Here is a 15,713-nt window from a genome sequence, read left to right as displayed (position 1 = left end):
TGGCCTTCTGGCAGGTGGAGGCCATTGCTTCCTGACAGAGACGGCAGAGCTGTGGCACCGTTCTTGCAGGAACTGCCACACAAACTGCCGCACCACACCCTGGCATAAGATGGTCAGCTGCCCACCCGTTCTGCACGGCCCTTTCACTTACAGCCAAAGATGCATAAGACATTAAAGGCCTCACCACACCACTCTTGCTTTTGTCTAGAACAAAAGCCAAAACAAAATCCGAAAATTCACAGGGCTGAAAATGAGGCTGTATTTCCTCACTGTTACAAATTGCTTGGCCAAGCCCTGAGTGGATTACACCTCAAGTGGAGTTCTGCAGCAACGGGAACTTCCACGTTGCAGTTCCACTTGCAAATTCCACATTAGAAAGACATCTGCTTGCAGATGCACAGGTCCTGCCAAGTCACGGGTCCTGCCAAGTGCCTGGTCCAGCATGGGGCCCTCCCCTGGTAGTTCTGAAGTCAGAACAAGAACCCCAGGAGATTGAGGCTAGCCTGGTACTTGGGCCACCTGGATGTGCCTCCTCTTCGGGCCCTGATCCTTCAAGGGGTTCCACGCTTTTCATGGCAGACAGAGCTGTTCACTTCCACTGAACTCCTAGGAACAAGACAAGACAAAACCAGGGATTACCTGGCTCACTAAATCTCATCTCCTGCCCGTGCACCAACCGTGAAACGAGCATTTATTGCGGAAGAGCTCAAAGAACATCCTCCAGCCACTACGGAGCGTGCCTTCAGGACTCAAGAGCAAATGAAAGGCCTGTCACCAAGTGCAAGCTCCCAGGCCCCAGTCAACCTCCCCCAGGCAGCGGCCACCAGGAAAAAACTTTGTAGACCTGAAACAGAGGGCAGTGATAGAAGAAAAAGGAGAAACAAGGCAATTCTGAAAGTCTCAGAGCCATCCCGTCTCCAAAACTCATGCACTCGCGTAACTGTTTGGCCCTGTGCTGGGAATACCAGACCCTGCACAGCTCTGCACACAGATTTGCTCCTCCATTCTTGCTTTGAGGGGGGTTTTGGGGCTTTCCTTACAACCGTTCTGTAGTGACACCAAAGAAACTCCATAGCAGGTGCTGTTCCTTGTCTCAGACTCTCCCCATAGCAGAGGCAATGCCGAGACGAGCCCCAGATCTCAAGATGCACCAAAAAGATCTACTAAGTTTTCTTCTGGGAACAACCCTAATGGCTGGTAAAGCTCTGTGGTGGCTGCATTATAGCGGCTCAGCAGGCGGAAATGCCCCTGAGCCCTGAAGGCGACTGAGTAAGACCGGCCAGACAGCTGAAGTGATTCTTGATTAGGCCTTTGGACTCTGTGCAGTTTTCCTCTTTTCTGACACCCAGTGGACAACGGGCTGACATGAATTAGGGAACGGGAGCTCTCGTCCCGTCTCTTGCCCCTGTTACTGTACTCCAGGGAGCAAGAGGACCCACAGCGGGTCCACCCTATCCCTTGAGCCCCACAGGCCAGGACCACGGCACTGTTGTTGTTAGTACCAAAGTGCAGGCTCTGTCCTGAGTTTGCAAGGCTTCTGGGCGCAGCAAGTAGCAGGGGCCAACAGACACGTGAGGAAACTGTGGGTGTAGCAGCAGGAGAAGGGGCAGAACGCAGCACAGGTGGGGAATGCAATGCCACCTGCATTGTTAGTAACACTGAGACTTTTTCTGCAGTTCTGCTGCCTTTATTTTATTGCACATGAATTAGATGCGGGAGTCCAGGATCTCTTGAGGACCGAATTGAGCCGGAGCTGCAGGCCCGAGTCCCAGCTGCCGGCCCAAGTGCCAGCTGCCATCCCAGCCATGGTTTAGCCAATCCCTGAGGCTGTGCCAGTGTCACTGATGGCGGGGTGGCTTCTTGCGGGGCTGGGAGGGGTCCTCAGGGCTGCCAGCCCTCCTCTTTGGGGCTCGGCGGGGCCCCCCACGGGAGCGTTGGCTGCCCCGGCTGCGAGTGGAAGGCCCGGGCACAGCTTGCTCTGGGTCCTCCTGTGGCTCTTCTCGCTCGCCGTGGGTGGGAATGGGGCTGGTGGGGCTGCCGGCATCCCCACGAAGGGCTGGGCTGGGGGCAGGAGACCCTTCTCGAGCGGCAGTGTGGCTGAGAGCAGCCTCAGGGCTGCCCTCCCGCTCCTCGGCACCATGGACGCCCTCGAGGCCCAACCGACGTTGCACCTCCCCGCTGCACCGGCGCACGGCAGTTTCAATGAGCTGCTGGACAAAGCTCCTTGTGTGCCTGCCCAGGGAGACGCGCAGCAGCTGGATCAGAGCCTCCTCATTTAGGCCAATGTAGCGCAGGCTGCCTATGACCAGCCTCTGCACTGCTGCTGCTTGCTGGGCATCCTCAAAGAGTTGCCCCAGCTCCTGCTGCAGCCAGGGCAGCAGGGGATGGAGGACAGCAGGGTGGATGCGCAAGACGAATGCCCAGACGCAGGCATAGAAGCCGCCCACTGCAGGCACGGGCAGCGGCCCCGCGGCTGGTGGCTGGGGTGCTGCAGGACCATGGACGATGTGGGCAGCTGGCTGTCCGGCAGCTCCTCTGCTCAGGCGGATGACGAGCGGTGGTGCTGCAGGTGGTGGGACAACATGTTCCTCAAAGTCCCGGTCCCCTCCCACCGAGTGCAAGATGGATCTCACCCTCGTCCTGCACAGGGGGCACTCAGGCTTGCTCTCAGCCCACCGCACGATGCAGGGGTAGCAGAACTGGTGGCGGCACGGCAGGACGTAGCTGACCTCCTGCCAGCTGTCCAGGCAGATTGGACAGCGGTTCTCCAGCTCCGTGGCCATGCTCTGCACGGGCTGCGCTGGGCTCGGGGGAGCTGGGGATGTCGAGCCGCTCCCTCTCACAGGCGCTGCAGCAGCAGGTGTCACGCTAGAAAAGGAAGAGAGGCCACCGTCATTTGCTGCTCCAGGGAGGGGTGGAAGAAATGTCCAGGCCCCTCAAGAAGGAAACCCTCCCAGCTCCGCAGGGTGAGCTTTCCCTGCACAGCTCACCTCTGCGGCTGCGAGCGCGCCTCCTGGCTGCCCCGGCTGCCTGAACCTGGCAGGGCCGGGGAAAATCCTTCAACGGCTCTGGGGTCGCGCACTGAGAGTTGCAAGGAAGAACTCCCTGAGCACGACCTCAGCTCCAGCAACAGTCTCACTCCACACTCCAGCCTCGCGTACTCGCTCAGCTGCCGTTGGGCGTGAGACAACTGGGGAACCCTGGGTGCCTGGATACAAGCAGCAGGGGTCACAATCAGGAATCTCATCGATCATCACCTGGAGATGTCACAGTCCATCCCTTGGCGATGCCAGAACCCATCGCTAGGTGATGTCACCGTCCATCGCTCGAGGCTGTCCGCAATTGGCTGTCCTCACCCGCGCTGCCCACCCACATGTCCGGTGTTACCGCAACGGCACTGCCCACTCCATTCCCCAGTCTCTCGTCTTGTGCTCAGCATGGCTGTTTCACGCCAGTCACCGAGGCCTCGGCCCTGTCTTCCCTGGGCCCTGTCAGGTGCCTCTGACCATGACTGACATCTCCAGGCACGTGTGGCAAGAGGGCCCATTCCATAACACCTCGTGCTCCCTTGGAGGCCGCAGAACAATGTCCCACAGGCTCTCGCCACAGCCCGGCACTGCTGGACAGCCCTCTGGGCTCCCCTGCCTCCCCCCACGGCGCGTTGCAGGCTCGCTCTTGGGGATCTTGTGCTGCCCAGGGTGGAGTCAAAGCGTGTGGCTGCTTCCCGCCCCAAGCCCTGCATGTCCAGTTGCCAAAGGTGGCTGCACCGCACGCACCCTGGTGCAGACAGCACAGGCCGCGGTCACTTTTCCAGAAGGGTTTTTGCATTCAGTTCCTGACGCCCCTTGGGCCAGGCTGGGGCTGGCTGGGGCCCAGCCTCCCCTGCTCAGAGTTTGCAGGCTGACGGGGAACAGAGCGCCAAACAGCCCCAGCGTCTCTGCTTGCCGTGAGCCATCCGAGCAGGCTTTGGGAAGAAGGTGGAGCCTTTTCCGTGTCAAACCTCAGCTTGGTCTGGGCACTCTTGGGCGGGAAGTGCTGGTAGTGCCCTTGGAGACAGGAAAGAAGACGGCCCTGTGCCGTGCCAGCAGCGTCCCTCCTCCCTGCCCGTGGCCGCTGTTCTCGGGCCTGGCCAGGCCTTTTCTGGGGGCTCTCCAGGCCGCCATAAGCCCCACCACAGCTGCCGCCCTGCGGCATGCCTCCAAGGCAGTCTCATCGCCCGGGACCGGCACTGCCACCAAGACGTTTCAGCATATGCTCGGGAGAGATCGGTATTTTCCTGAGTTCCAGCCAAAGCTCTCTGTTCAGTCAGGCCGATCTTGCCGCTCGCTCGTCTTTTGGCACATGGGGATGGCCTGCTCCTGCCGTCCTTTAAGATTTCCTTCTTGAAGAACGTCCAGCCTTCCCTGAGGCCTGCCTCCCAAGGGGCTGTGTCAACCAGGCCTCTAAACAGGCCAAAGTCTGCCCTCCAGAAATCCAGCGTAGCAGTTCTGCTGACTCTCCTCCTGACTTCTGCAAGAACTGAGAACTCCATCCTTTCACGGTCGCTGGGCCCAAGATGGCCTCCAGCTCCTCAACCTATTTGTCTCCTCCTGGAGCTCTGCCACTGAGCGCAGGGGTTCCTCTCCCTGGGCGCACCTCCCGCAGGTGTGCTCCCTGCAGCCGGTGGCACTGGCACAAGAGAGGGGCACGCCTGCAGCCGGACACACGTGGGTCGCAGCGTGTTCCCATCGGAGCTCTGTCTGGGAAGGCGCGTCAGTCACGGCGGGTGCAGAGTTTAGAGAGGATATGGCCTTCTGGCAGGTGGATGCCATTGCTTCCTGACAGAGACGGCAGAGCTGTGGCACCGTTCCTGCAGGAACTGCCACACAAACTGCCGCACCACACCCTGGCATAAGATGGTCAGCTGCCCACCCGTTCTGCACGGCCCTTTCACTTACAGCCAAAGATGCATGAGACATTAAAGGCCTCACCACACCACTCTTGCTTTTGTCTAGAACAAAAGCCAAAACAAAATCCGAAAATTCACAGGGCTGAAAATGAGGCTGTATTTCCTCACTGTTACAAATTGCTTGGCCAAGCCCTGAGTGGATTACACCTCAAGTGGAGTTCTGCAGCAACGGGAACTTCCACGTTGCAGTTCCACTTGCAAATTCCACATTAGAAAGACATCTGCTTGCAGATGCACAGGTCCTGCCAAGTCACGGGTCCTGCCAAGTGCCTGGTCCAGCATGGGGCCCTCCCCTGGTAGTTCTGAAGTCAGAACAAGAACCCCAGGAGATTGAGGCTAGCCTGGTACTTGGGCCACCTGGATGTGCCTCCTCTTCGGGCCCTGATCCTTCAAGGGGTTCCACGCTTTTCATGGCAGACAGAGCTGTTCACTTCCACTGAACTCCTAGGAACAAGACAAGACAAAACCAGGGATTACCTGGCTCACTAAATCTCATCTCCTGCCCGTGCACCAACCGTGAAACGAGCATTTATTGCGGAAGAGCTCAAAGAACATCCTCCAGCCACTACGGAGCGTGCCTTCAGGACTCAAGAGCAAATGAAAGGCCTGTCACCAAGTGCAAGCTCCCAGGCCCCAGTCAACCTCCCCCAGGCAGCGGCCACCAGGAAAAAACTTTGTAGACCTGAAACAGAGGGCAGTGATAGAAGAAAAAGGAGAAACAAGGCAATTCTGAAAGTCTCAGAGCCATCCCGTCTCCAAAACTCATGCACTCGCGTAACTGTTTGGCCCTGTGCTGGGAATACCAGACCCTGCACAGCTCTGCACACAGATTTGCTCCTCCATTCTTGCTTTGAGGGGGGTTTTGGGGCTTTCCTTACAACCGTTCTGTAGTGACACCAAAGAAACTCCATAGCAGGTGCTGTTCCTTGTCTCAGACTCTCCCCATAGCAGAGGCAATGCCGAGACGAGCCCCAGATCTCAAGATGCACCAAAAAGATCTACTAAGTTTTCTTCTGGGAACAACCCTAATGGCTGGTAAAGCTCTGTGGTGGCTGCATTATAGCGGCTCAGCAGGCGGAAATGCCCCTGAGCCCTGAAGGCGACTGAGTAAGACCGGCCAGACAGCTGAAGTGATTCTTGATTAGGCCTTTGGACTCTGTGCAGTTTTCCTCTTTTCTGACACCCAGTGGACAACGGGCTGACATGAATTAGGGAACGGGAGCTCTCGTCCCGTCTCTTGCCCCTGTTACTGTACTCCAGGGAGCAAGAGGACCCACAGCGGGTCCACCCTATCCCTTGAGCCCCACAGGCCAGGACCACGGCACTGTTGTTGTTAGTACCAAAGTGCAGGCTCTGTCCTGAGTTTGCAAGGCTTCTGGGCGCAGCAAGTAGCAGGGGCCAACAGACACGTGAGGAAACTGTGGGTGTAGCAGCAGGAGAAGGGGCAGAACGCAGCACAGGTGGGGAATGCAATGCCACCTGCATTGTTAGTAACACTGAGACTTTTTCTGCAGTTCTGCTGCCTTTATTTTATTGCACATGAATTAGATGCGGGAGTCCAGGATCTCTTGAGGACCGAATTGAGCCGGAGCTGCAGGCCCGAGTCCCAGCTGCCGGCCCAAGTGCCAGCTGCCATCCCAGCCATGGTTTAGCCAATCCCTGAGGCTGTGCCAGTGTCACTGATGGCGGGGTGGCTTCTTGCGGGGCTGGGAGGGGTCCTCAGGGCTGCCAGCCCTCCTCTTTGGGGCTCGGCGGGGCCCCCCACGGGAGCGTTGGCTGCCCCGGCTGCGAGTGGAAGGCCCGGGCACAGCTTGCTCTGGGTCCTCCTGTGGCTCTTCTCGCTCGCCGTGGGTGGGAATGGGGCTGGTGGGGCTGCCGGCATCCCCACGAAGGGCTGGGCTGGGGGCAGGAGACCCTTCTCGAGCGGCAGTGTGGCTGAGAGCAGCCTCAGGGCTGCCCTCCCGCTCCTCGGCACCATGGACGCCCTCGAGGCCCAACCGACGTTGCACCTCCCCGCTGCACCGGCGCACGGCAGTTTCAATGAGCTGCTGGACAAAGCTCCTTGTGTGCCTGCCCAGGGAGACGCGCAGCAGCTGGATCAGAGCCTCCTCATTTAGGCCAATGTAGCGCAGGCTGCCTATGACCAGCCTCTGCACTGCTGCTGCTTGCTGGGCATCCTCAAAGAGTTGCCCCAGCTCCTGCTGCAGCCAGGGCAGCAGGGGATGGAGGACAGCAGGGTGGATGCGCAAGACGAATGCCCAGACGCAGGCATAGAAGCCGCCCACTGCAGGCACGGGCAGCGGCCCCGCGGCTGGTGGCTGGGGTGCTGCAGGACCATGGACGATGTGGGCAGCTGGCTGTCCGGCAGCTCCTCTGCTCAGGCGGATGACGAGCGGTGGTGCTGCAGGTGGTGGGACAACATGTTCCTCAAAGTCCCGGTCCCCTCCCACCGAGTGCAAGATGGATCTCACCCTCGTCCTGCACAGGGGGCACTCAGGCTTGCTCTCAGCCCACCGCACGATGCAGGGGTAGCAGAACTGGTGGCGGCACGGCAGGACGTAGCTGACCTCCTGCCAGCTGTCCAGGCAGATTGGACAGCGGTTCTCCAGCTCCGTGGCCATGCTCTGCACGGGCTGCGCTGGGCTCGGGGGAGCTGGGGATGTCGAGCCGCTCCCTCTCACAGGCGCTGCAGCAGCAGGTGTCACGCTAGAAAAGGAAGAGAGGCCACCGTCATTTGCTGCTCCAGGGAGGGGTGGAAGAAATGTCCAGGCCCCTCAAGAAGGAAACCCTCCCAGCTCCGCAGGGTGAGCTTTCCCTGCACAGCTCACCTCTGCGGCTGCGAGCGCGCCTCCTGGCTGCCCCGGCTGCCTGAACCTGGCAGGGCCGGGGAAAATCCTTCAACGGCTCTGGGGTCGCGCACTGAGAGTTGCAAGGAAGAACTCCCTGAGCACGACCTCAGCTCCAGCAACAGTCTCACTCCACACTCCAGCCTCGCGTACTCGCTCAGCTGCCGTTGGGCGTGAGACAACTGGGGAACCCTGGGTGCCTGGATACAAGCAGCAGGGGTCACAATCAGGAATCTCATCGATCATCACCTGGAGATGTCACAGTCCATCCCTTGGCGATGCCAGAACCCATCGCTAGGTGATGTCACCGTCCATCGCTCGAGGCTGTCCGCAATTGGCTGTCCTCACCCGCGCTGCCCACCCACATGTCCGGTGTTACCGCAACGGCACTGCCCACTCCATTCCCCAGTCTCTCGTCTTGTGCTCAGCATGGCTGTTTCACGCCAGTCACCGAGGCCTCGGCCCTGTCTTCCCTGGGCCCTGTCAGGTGCCTCTGACCATGACTGACATCTCCAGGCACGTGTGGCAAGAGGGCCCATTCCATAACACCTCGTGCTCCCTTGGAGGCCGCAGAACAATGTCCCACAGGCTCTCGCCACAGCCCGGCACTGCTGGACAGCCCTCTGGGCTCCCCTGCCTCCCCCCACGGCGCGTTGCAGGCTCGCTCTTGGGGATCTTGTGCTGCCCAGGGTGGAGTCAAAGCGTGTGGCTGCTTCCCGCCCCAAGCCCTGCATGTCCAGTTGCCAAAGGTGGCTGCACCGCACGCACCCTGGTGCAGACAGCACAGGCCGCGGTCACTTTTCCAGAAGGGTTTTTGCATTCAGTTCCTGACGCCCCTTGGGCCAGGCTGGGGCTGGCTGGGGCCCAGCCTCCCCTGCTCAGAGTTTGCAGGCTGACGGGGAACAGAGCGCCAAACAGCCCCAGCGTCTCTGCTTGCCGTGAGCCATCCGAGCAGGCTTTGGGAAGAAGGTGGAGCCTTTTCCGTGTCAAACCTCAGCTTGGTCTGGGCACTCTTGGGCGGGAAGTGCTGGTAGTGCCCTTGGAGACAGGAAAGAAGACGGCCCTGTGCCGTGCCAGCAGCGTCCCTCCTCCCTGCCCGTGGCCGCTGTTCTCGGGCCTGGCCAGGCCTTTTCTGGGGGCTCTCCAGGCCGCCATAAGCCCCACCACAGCTGCCGCCCTGCGGCATGCCTCCAAGGCAGTCTCATCGCCCGGGACCGGCACTGCCACCAAGACGTTTCAGCATATGCTCGGGAGAGATCGGTATTTTCCTGAGTTCCAGCCAAAGCTCTCTGTTCAGTCAGGCCGATCTTGCCGCTCGCTCGTCTTTTGGCACATGGGGATGGCCTGCTCCTGCCGTCCTTTAAGATTTCCTTCTTGAAGAACGTCCAGCCTTCCCTGAGGCCTGCCTCCCAAGGGGCTGTGTCAACCAGGCCTCTAAACAGGCCAAAGTCTGCCCTCCAGAAATCCAGCGTAGCAGTTCTGCTGACTCTCCTCCTGACTTCTGCAAGAACTGAGAACTCCATCCTTTCACGGTCGCTGGGCCCAAGATGGCCTCCAGCTCCTCAACCTATTTGTCTCCTCCTGGAGCTCTGCCACTGAGCGCAGGGGTTCCTCTCCCTGGGCGCACCTCCCGCAGGTGTGCTCCCTGCAGCCGGTGGCACTGGCACAAGAGAGGGGCACGCCTGCAGCCGGACACACGTGGGTCGCAGCGTGTTCCCATCGGAGCTCTGTCTGGGAAGGCGCGTCAGTCACGGCGGGTGCAGAGTTTAGAGAGGATATGGCCTTCTGGCAGGTGGATGCCATTGCTTCCTGACAGAGACGGCAGAGCTGTGGCACCGTTCCTGCAGGAACTGCCACACAAACTGCCGCACCACACCCTGGCATAAGATGGTCAGCTGCCCACCCGTTCTGCACGGCCCTTTCACTTACAGCCAAAGATGCATGAGACATTAAAGGCCTCACCACACCACTCTTGCTTTTGTCTAGAACAAAAGCCAAAACAAAATCCGAAAATTCACAGGGCTGAAAATGAGGCTGTATTTCCTCACTGTTACAAATTGCTTGGCCAAGCCCTGAGTGGATTACACCTCAAGTGGAGTTCTGCAGCAACGGGAACTTCCACGTTGCAGTTCCACTTGCAAATTCCACATTAGAAAGACATCTGCTTGCAGATGCACAGGTCCTGCCAAGTCACGGGTCCTGCCAAGTGCCTGGTCCAGCATGGGGCCCTCCCCTGGTAGTTCTGAAGTCAGAACAAGAACCCCAGGAGATTGAGGCTAGCCTGGTACTTGGGCCACCTGGATGTGCCTCCTCTTCGGGCCCTGATCCTTCAAGGGGTTCCACGCTTTTCATGGCAGACAGAGCTGTTCACTTCCACTGAACTCCTAGGAACAAGACAAGACAAAACCAGGGATTACCTGGCTCACTAAATCTCATCTCCTGCCCGTGCACCAACCGTGAAACGAGCATTTATTGCGGAAGAGCTCAAAGAACATCCTCCAGCCACTACGGAGCGTGCCTTCAGGACTCAAGAGCAAATGAAAGGCCTGTCACCAAGTGCAAGCTCCCAGGCCCCAGTCAACCTCCCCCAGGCAGCGGCCACCAGGAAAAAACTTTGTAGACCTGAAACAGAGGGCAGTGATAGAAGAAAAAGGAGAAACAAGGCAATTCTGAAAGTCTCAGAGCCATCCCGTCTCCAAAACTCATGCACTCGCGTAACTGTTTGGCCCTGTGCTGGGAATACCAGACCCTGCACAGCTCTGCACACAGATTTGCTCCTCCATTCTTGCTTTGAGGGGGGTTTTGGGGCTTTCCTTACAACCGTTCTGTAGTGACACCAAAGAAACTCCATAGCAGGTGCTGTTCCTTGTCTCAGACTCTCCCCATAGCAGAGGCAATGCCGAGACGAGCCCCAGATCTCAAGATGCACCAAAAAGATCTACTAAGTTTTCTTCTGGGAACAACCCTAATGGCTGGTAAAGCTCTGTGGTGGCTGCATTATAGCGGCTCAGCAGGCGGAAATGCCCCTGAGCCCTGAAGGTGACTGAGTAAGACCAGCCAGACAGCTGAAGTGATTCTTGATTAGGCCTTTGGACTCTGTGCAGTTTTCCTCTTTTCTGACACCCAGTGGACAACGGGCTGACATGAATTAGGGAACGGGAGCTCTCGTCCCGTCTCTTGCCCCTGTTCCTGTACTCCAGGGAGCAAGAGGACCCACAGCGGGTCCACCCTATCCCTTGAGCCCCACAGGCCAGGACCACGGCACTGTTCTTGTTAGTACCAAAGTGCAGGCTCTGTCCTGAGTTTGCAAGGCTTCTGGGCGCAGCAAGTAGCAGGGGCCAACAGACACGTGAGGAAACTGTGGGTGTAGCAGCAGGAGAAGGGGCAGAACGCAGCACAGGTGGGGAATGCAATGCCACCTGCATTGTTAGTAACACTGAGACTTTTTCTGCAGTTCTGCTGCCTTTATTTTATTGCACATGAATTAGATGCGGGAGTCCAGGATCTCTTGAGGACCGAATTGAGCCGGAGCTGCAGGCCCGAGTCCCAGCTGCCGGCCCAAGTGCCAGCTGCCATCCCAGCCATGGTTTAGCCAATCCCTGAGGCTGTGCCAGTGTCACTGATGGCGGGGTGGCTTCTTGCGGGGCTGGGAGGGGTCCTCAGGGCTGCCAGCCCTCCTCTTTGGGGCTCGGCGGGGCCCCCCACGGGAGCGTTGGCTGCCCCGGCTGCGAGTGGAAGGCCCGGGCACAGCTTGCTCTGGGTCCTCCTGTGGCTCTTCTCGCTCGCCGTGGGTGGGAATGGGGCTGGTGGGGCTGCCGGCATCCCCACGAAGGGCTGGGCTGGGGGCAGGAGACCCTTCTCGAGCGGCAGTGTGGCTGAGAGCAGCCTCAGGGCTGCCCTCCCGCTCCTCGGCACCATGGACGCCCTCGAGGCCCAACCGACGTTGCACCTCCCCGCTGCACCGGCGCACGGCAGTTTCAATGAGCTGCTGGACAAAGCTCCTCGTGTGCCTGCCCAGGGAGACGCGCAGCAGCTGGATCAGAGCCTCCTCATTTAGGCCAATGTAGCGCAGGCTGCCTATGACCAGCCTCTGCGCTGCTGCTGCTTGCTGGGCATCCTCAAAGAGTTGCCCCAGCTCCTGCTGCAGCCAGGGCAGCAGGGGATGGAGGACAGCAGGGTGGATGCGCAAGACGAATGCCCAGACGCAGGCATAGAAGCCGCCCACTGCAGGCACGGGCAGCGGCCCCGCGGCTGGTGGCTGGGGTGCTGCAGGACCATGGACGATGTGGGCAGCTGGCTGTCCGGCAGCTCCTCTGCTCAGGCGGATGACGAGCGGTGGTGCTGCAGGTGGTGGGACAACATGTTCCTCAAAGTCCCGGTCCCCTCCCACCGAGTGCAAGATGGATCTCACCCTCGTCCTGCACAGGGGGCACTCAGGCTTGCTCTCAGCCCACCGCACAATGCAGGGGTAGCAGAACTGGTGGCGGCACGGCAGGACGTAGCTGACCTCCTGCCAGCTGTCCAGGCAGATTGGACAGCGGTTCTCCAGCTCCGTGGCCATGCTCTGCACGGGCTGCGCTGGGCTCGGGGGAGCTGGGGATGTCGAGCCGCTCCCTCTCACAGGCGCTGCAGCAGCAGGTGTCACGCTAGAAAAGGAAGAGAGGCCACCGTCATTTGCTGCTCCAGGGAGGGGTGGAAGAAATGTCCAGGCCCCTCAAGAAGGAAACCCTCCCAGCTCCGCAGGGTGAGCTTTCCCTGCACAGCTCACCTCTGCGGCTGCGAGCGCGCCTCCTGGCTGCCCCGGCTGCCTGAACCTGGCAGGGCCGGGGAAAATCCTTCAACGGCTCTGGGGTCGCGCACTGAGAGTTGCAAGGAAGAACTCCCTGAGCACGACCTCAGCTCCAGCAACAGTCTCACTCCACACTCCAGCCTCGCGTACTCGCTCAGCTGCCGTTGGGCGTGAGACAACTGGGGAACCCTGGGTGCCTGGATACAAGCAGCAGGGGTCACAATCAGGAATCTCATCGATCATCACCTGGAGATGTCACAGTCCATCCCTTGGCGATGCCAGAACCCATCGCTAGGTGATGTCACCGTCCATCGCTCGAGGCTGTCCGCAATTGGCTGTCCTCACCCGCGCTGCCCACCCACATGTCCGGTGTTACCGCAACGGCACTGCCCACTCCATTCCCCAGTCTCTCGTCTTGTGCTCAGCATGGCTGTTTCACGCCAGTCACCGAGGCCTCGGCCCTGTCTTCCCTGGGCCCTGTCAGGTGCCTCTGACCATGACTGACATCTCCAGGCACGTGTGGCAAGAGGGCCCATTCCATAACACCTCGTGCTCCCTTGGAGGCTGCAGAACAATGTCCCACAGGCTCTCGCCACAGCCCGGCACTGCTGGACAGCCCTCTGGGCTCCCCTGCCTCCCCCCACGGCGCGTTGCAGGCTCGCTCTTGGGGATCTTGTGCTGCCCAGGGTGGAGTCAAAGCGTGTGGCTGCTTCCCGCCCCAAGCCCTGCATGTCCAGTTGCCAAAGGTGGCTGCACCGCACGCACCCTGGTGCAGACAGCACAGGCCGCGGTCACTTTTCCAGAAGGGTTTTTGCATTCAGTTCCTGACGCCCCTTGGGCCAGGCTGGGGCTGGCTGGGGCCCAGCCTCCCCTGCTCAGAGTTTGCAGGCTGACGGGGAACAGAGCGCCAAACAGCCCCAGCGTCTCTGCTTGCCGTGAGCCATCCGAGCAGGCTTTGGGAAGAAGGTGGAGCCTTTTCCGTGTCAAACCTCAGCTTGGTCTGGGCACTCTTGGGCGGGAAGTGCTGGTAGTGCCCTTGGAGACAGGAAAGAAGACGGCCCTGTGCCGTGCCAGCAGCGTCCCTCCTCCCTGCCCGTGGCCGCTGTTCTCGGGCCTGGCCAGGCCTTTTCTGGGGGCTCTCCAGGCCGCCATAAGCCCCACCACAGCTGCCGCCCTGCGGCATGCCTCCAAGGCAGTCTCATCGCCCGGGACCGGCACTGCCACCAAGACGTTTCAGCATATGCTCGGGAGAGATCGGTATTTTCCTGAGTTCCAGCCAAAGCTCTCTGTTCAGTCAGGCCGATCTTGCCGCTCGCTCGTCTTTTGGCACATGGGGATGGCCTGCTCCTGCCGTCCTTTAAGATTTCCTTCTTGAAGAACGTCCAGCCTTCCCTGAGGCCTGCCTCCCAAGCGGCTGTGTCAACCAGGCCTCTAAACAGGCCAAAGTCTGCCCTCCAGAAATCCAGCGTAGCAGTTCTGCTGACTCTCCTCCTGACTTCTGCAAGAACTGAGAACTCCATCCTTTCACGGTCGCTGGGCCCAAGATGGCCTCCAGCTCCTCAACCTATTTGTCTCCTCCTGGAGCTCTGCCACTGAGCGCAGGGGTTCCTCTCCCTGGGCGCACCTCCCGCAGGTGTGCTCCCTGCAGCCGGTGGCACTGGCACAAGAGAGGGGCACGCCTGCAGCCGGACACACGTGGGTCGCAGCGTGTTCCCATCGGAGCTCTGTCTGGGAAGGCGCGTCAGTCACGGCGGGTGCAGAGTTTAGAGAGGATATGGCCTTCTGGCAGGTGGAGGCCATTGCTTCCTGACAGAGACGGCAGAGCTGTGGCACCGTTCTTGCAGGAACTGCCACACAAACTGCCGCACCACACCCTGGCATAAGATGGTCAGCTGCCCACCCGTTCTGCACGGCCCTTTCACTTACAGCCAAAGATGCATAAGACATTAAAGGCCTCACCACACCACTCTTGCTTTTGTCTAGAACAAAAGCCAAAACAAAATCCGAAAATTCACAGGGCTGAAAATGAGGCTGTATTTCCTCACTGTTACAAATTGCTTGGCCAAGCCCTGAGTGGATTACACCTCAAGTGGAGTTCTGCAGCAACGGGAACTTCCACGTTGCAGTTCCACTTGCAAATTCCACATTAGAAAGACATCTGCTTGCAGATGCACAGGTCCTGCCAAGTCACGGGTCCTGCCAAGTGCCTGGTCCAGCATGGGGCCCTCCCCTGGTAGTTCTGAAGTCAGAACAAGAACCCCAGGAGATTGAGGCTAGCCTGGTACTTGGGCCACCTGGATGTGCCTCCTCTTCGGGCCCTGATCCTTCAAGGGGTTCCACGCTTTTCATGGCAGACAGAGCTGTTCACTTCCACTGAACTCCTAGGAACAAGACAAGACAAAACCAGGGATTACCTGGCTCACTAAATCTCATCTCCTGCCCGTGCACCAACCGTGAAACGAGCATTTATTGCGGAAGAGCTCAAAGAACATCCTCCAGCCACTACGGAGCGTGCCTTCAGGACTCAAGAGCAAATGAAAGGCCTGTCACCAAGTGCAAGCTCCCAGGCCCCAGTCAACCTCCCCCAGGCAGCGGCCACCAGGAAAAAACTTTGTAGACCTGAAACAGAGGGCAGTGATAGAAGAAAAAGGAGAAACAAGGCAATTCTGAAAGTCTCAGAGCCATCCCGTCTCCAAAACTCATGCACTCGCGTAACTGTTTGGCCCTGTGCTGGGAATACCAGACCCTGCACAGCTCTGCACACAGATTTGCTCCTCCGTTCTTGCTTTGAGGGGGGTTTTGGGGCTGTCCTTACAACCGTTCTGTAGTGACACCAAAGAAACTCCATAGCAGGTGCTGTTCCTTGTCTCAGACTCTCCCCATAGCAGAGGCAATGCCGAGACGAGCCCCAGATCTCAAGATGCACCAAAAAGATCTACTAAGTTTTCTCCTGGGAACAACCCTAATGGCTGGTAAAGCTCTGTGGTGACTGCATTATAGCGGCTCAGCAGGCGGAAATGCCCCTGAGCCCTGAAGGTGACTGAGTAAGACCGGCCAGACAGCTGAAGTGATTCTTGATTAGGCCTTTGGACTCTGTGCAGTTTTCCTCTTTTCTGACACCCAGTGGACA

The 15,713-nt window shown here is 59.2% G+C and overlaps 3 protein-coding genes across 3 annotated transcripts; all 3 read right to left on the bottom strand.

Moving 5' to 3' along the window:
• Window positions 1–1,838: 1,838 nt before the first annotated feature.
• Window positions 1,839–3,124, bottom strand: LOC147596268 (E3 ubiquitin-protein ligase Topors-like). Its single transcript, XM_086770555.1, has 2 exons — window positions 2,991–3,124; window positions 1,839–2,868 (listed from the first exon to the last, which is right to left on the bottom strand). Exon 2 carries the CDS (start codon window positions 2,781–2,783, stop codon window positions 1,839–1,841), a length of 945 nt encoding a protein of 314 aa, XP_086626681.1. The 5' UTR covers window positions 2,784–2,868; window positions 2,991–3,124.
• A 3,500-nt stretch (window positions 3,125–6,624) lies between these two features.
• LOC147596267 (E3 ubiquitin-protein ligase Topors-like) lies at window positions 6,625–7,910 on the bottom strand. Its single transcript, XM_086770551.1, has 2 exons — window positions 7,777–7,910; window positions 6,625–7,654 (listed from the first exon to the last, which is right to left on the bottom strand). Exon 2 carries the CDS (start codon window positions 7,567–7,569, stop codon window positions 6,625–6,627), a length of 945 nt encoding a protein of 314 aa, XP_086626677.1. The 5' UTR covers window positions 7,570–7,654; window positions 7,777–7,910.
• Window positions 7,911–11,410: 3,500 nt separating this feature from the next.
• LOC147596266 (E3 ubiquitin-protein ligase Topors-like) lies at window positions 11,411–12,696 on the bottom strand. The gene is made up of 2 exons (XM_086770550.1): window positions 12,563–12,696; window positions 11,411–12,440 (listed from the first exon to the last, which is right to left on the bottom strand). Exon 2 carries the CDS (start codon window positions 12,353–12,355, stop codon window positions 11,411–11,413), a length of 945 nt encoding a protein of 314 aa, XP_086626676.1. The 5' UTR covers window positions 12,356–12,440; window positions 12,563–12,696.
• Between the last annotated feature and the right edge of the window lie 3,017 nt (window positions 12,697–15,713).

Source organism: Chlamydotis macqueenii, chromosome Z, assembly GCF_036417535.1.
Source record: "Chlamydotis macqueenii isolate bChlMac1 chromosome Z, bChlMac1.mat, whole genome shotgun sequence".
Taxonomy (NCBI): Eukaryota; Metazoa; Chordata; class Aves; order Otidiformes; family Otididae; genus Chlamydotis; species Chlamydotis macqueenii.
Note: the sequence above shows the minus strand (reverse complement) of the source record. Positions and strands in the feature narration are given on the sequence as shown.

Coding starts and splice junctions, on each gene's coding strand:
- LOC147596268 (XM_086770555.1), bottom strand. CDS start 2,783: ATGGCCACGGAGCTGGAGAACCGCTGTCCAATCTGCCTGGACAGCTGG.
- LOC147596267 (XM_086770551.1), bottom strand. CDS start 7,569: ATGGCCACGGAGCTGGAGAACCGCTGTCCAATCTGCCTGGACAGCTGG.
- LOC147596266 (XM_086770550.1), bottom strand. CDS start 12,355: ATGGCCACGGAGCTGGAGAACCGCTGTCCAATCTGCCTGGACAGCTGG.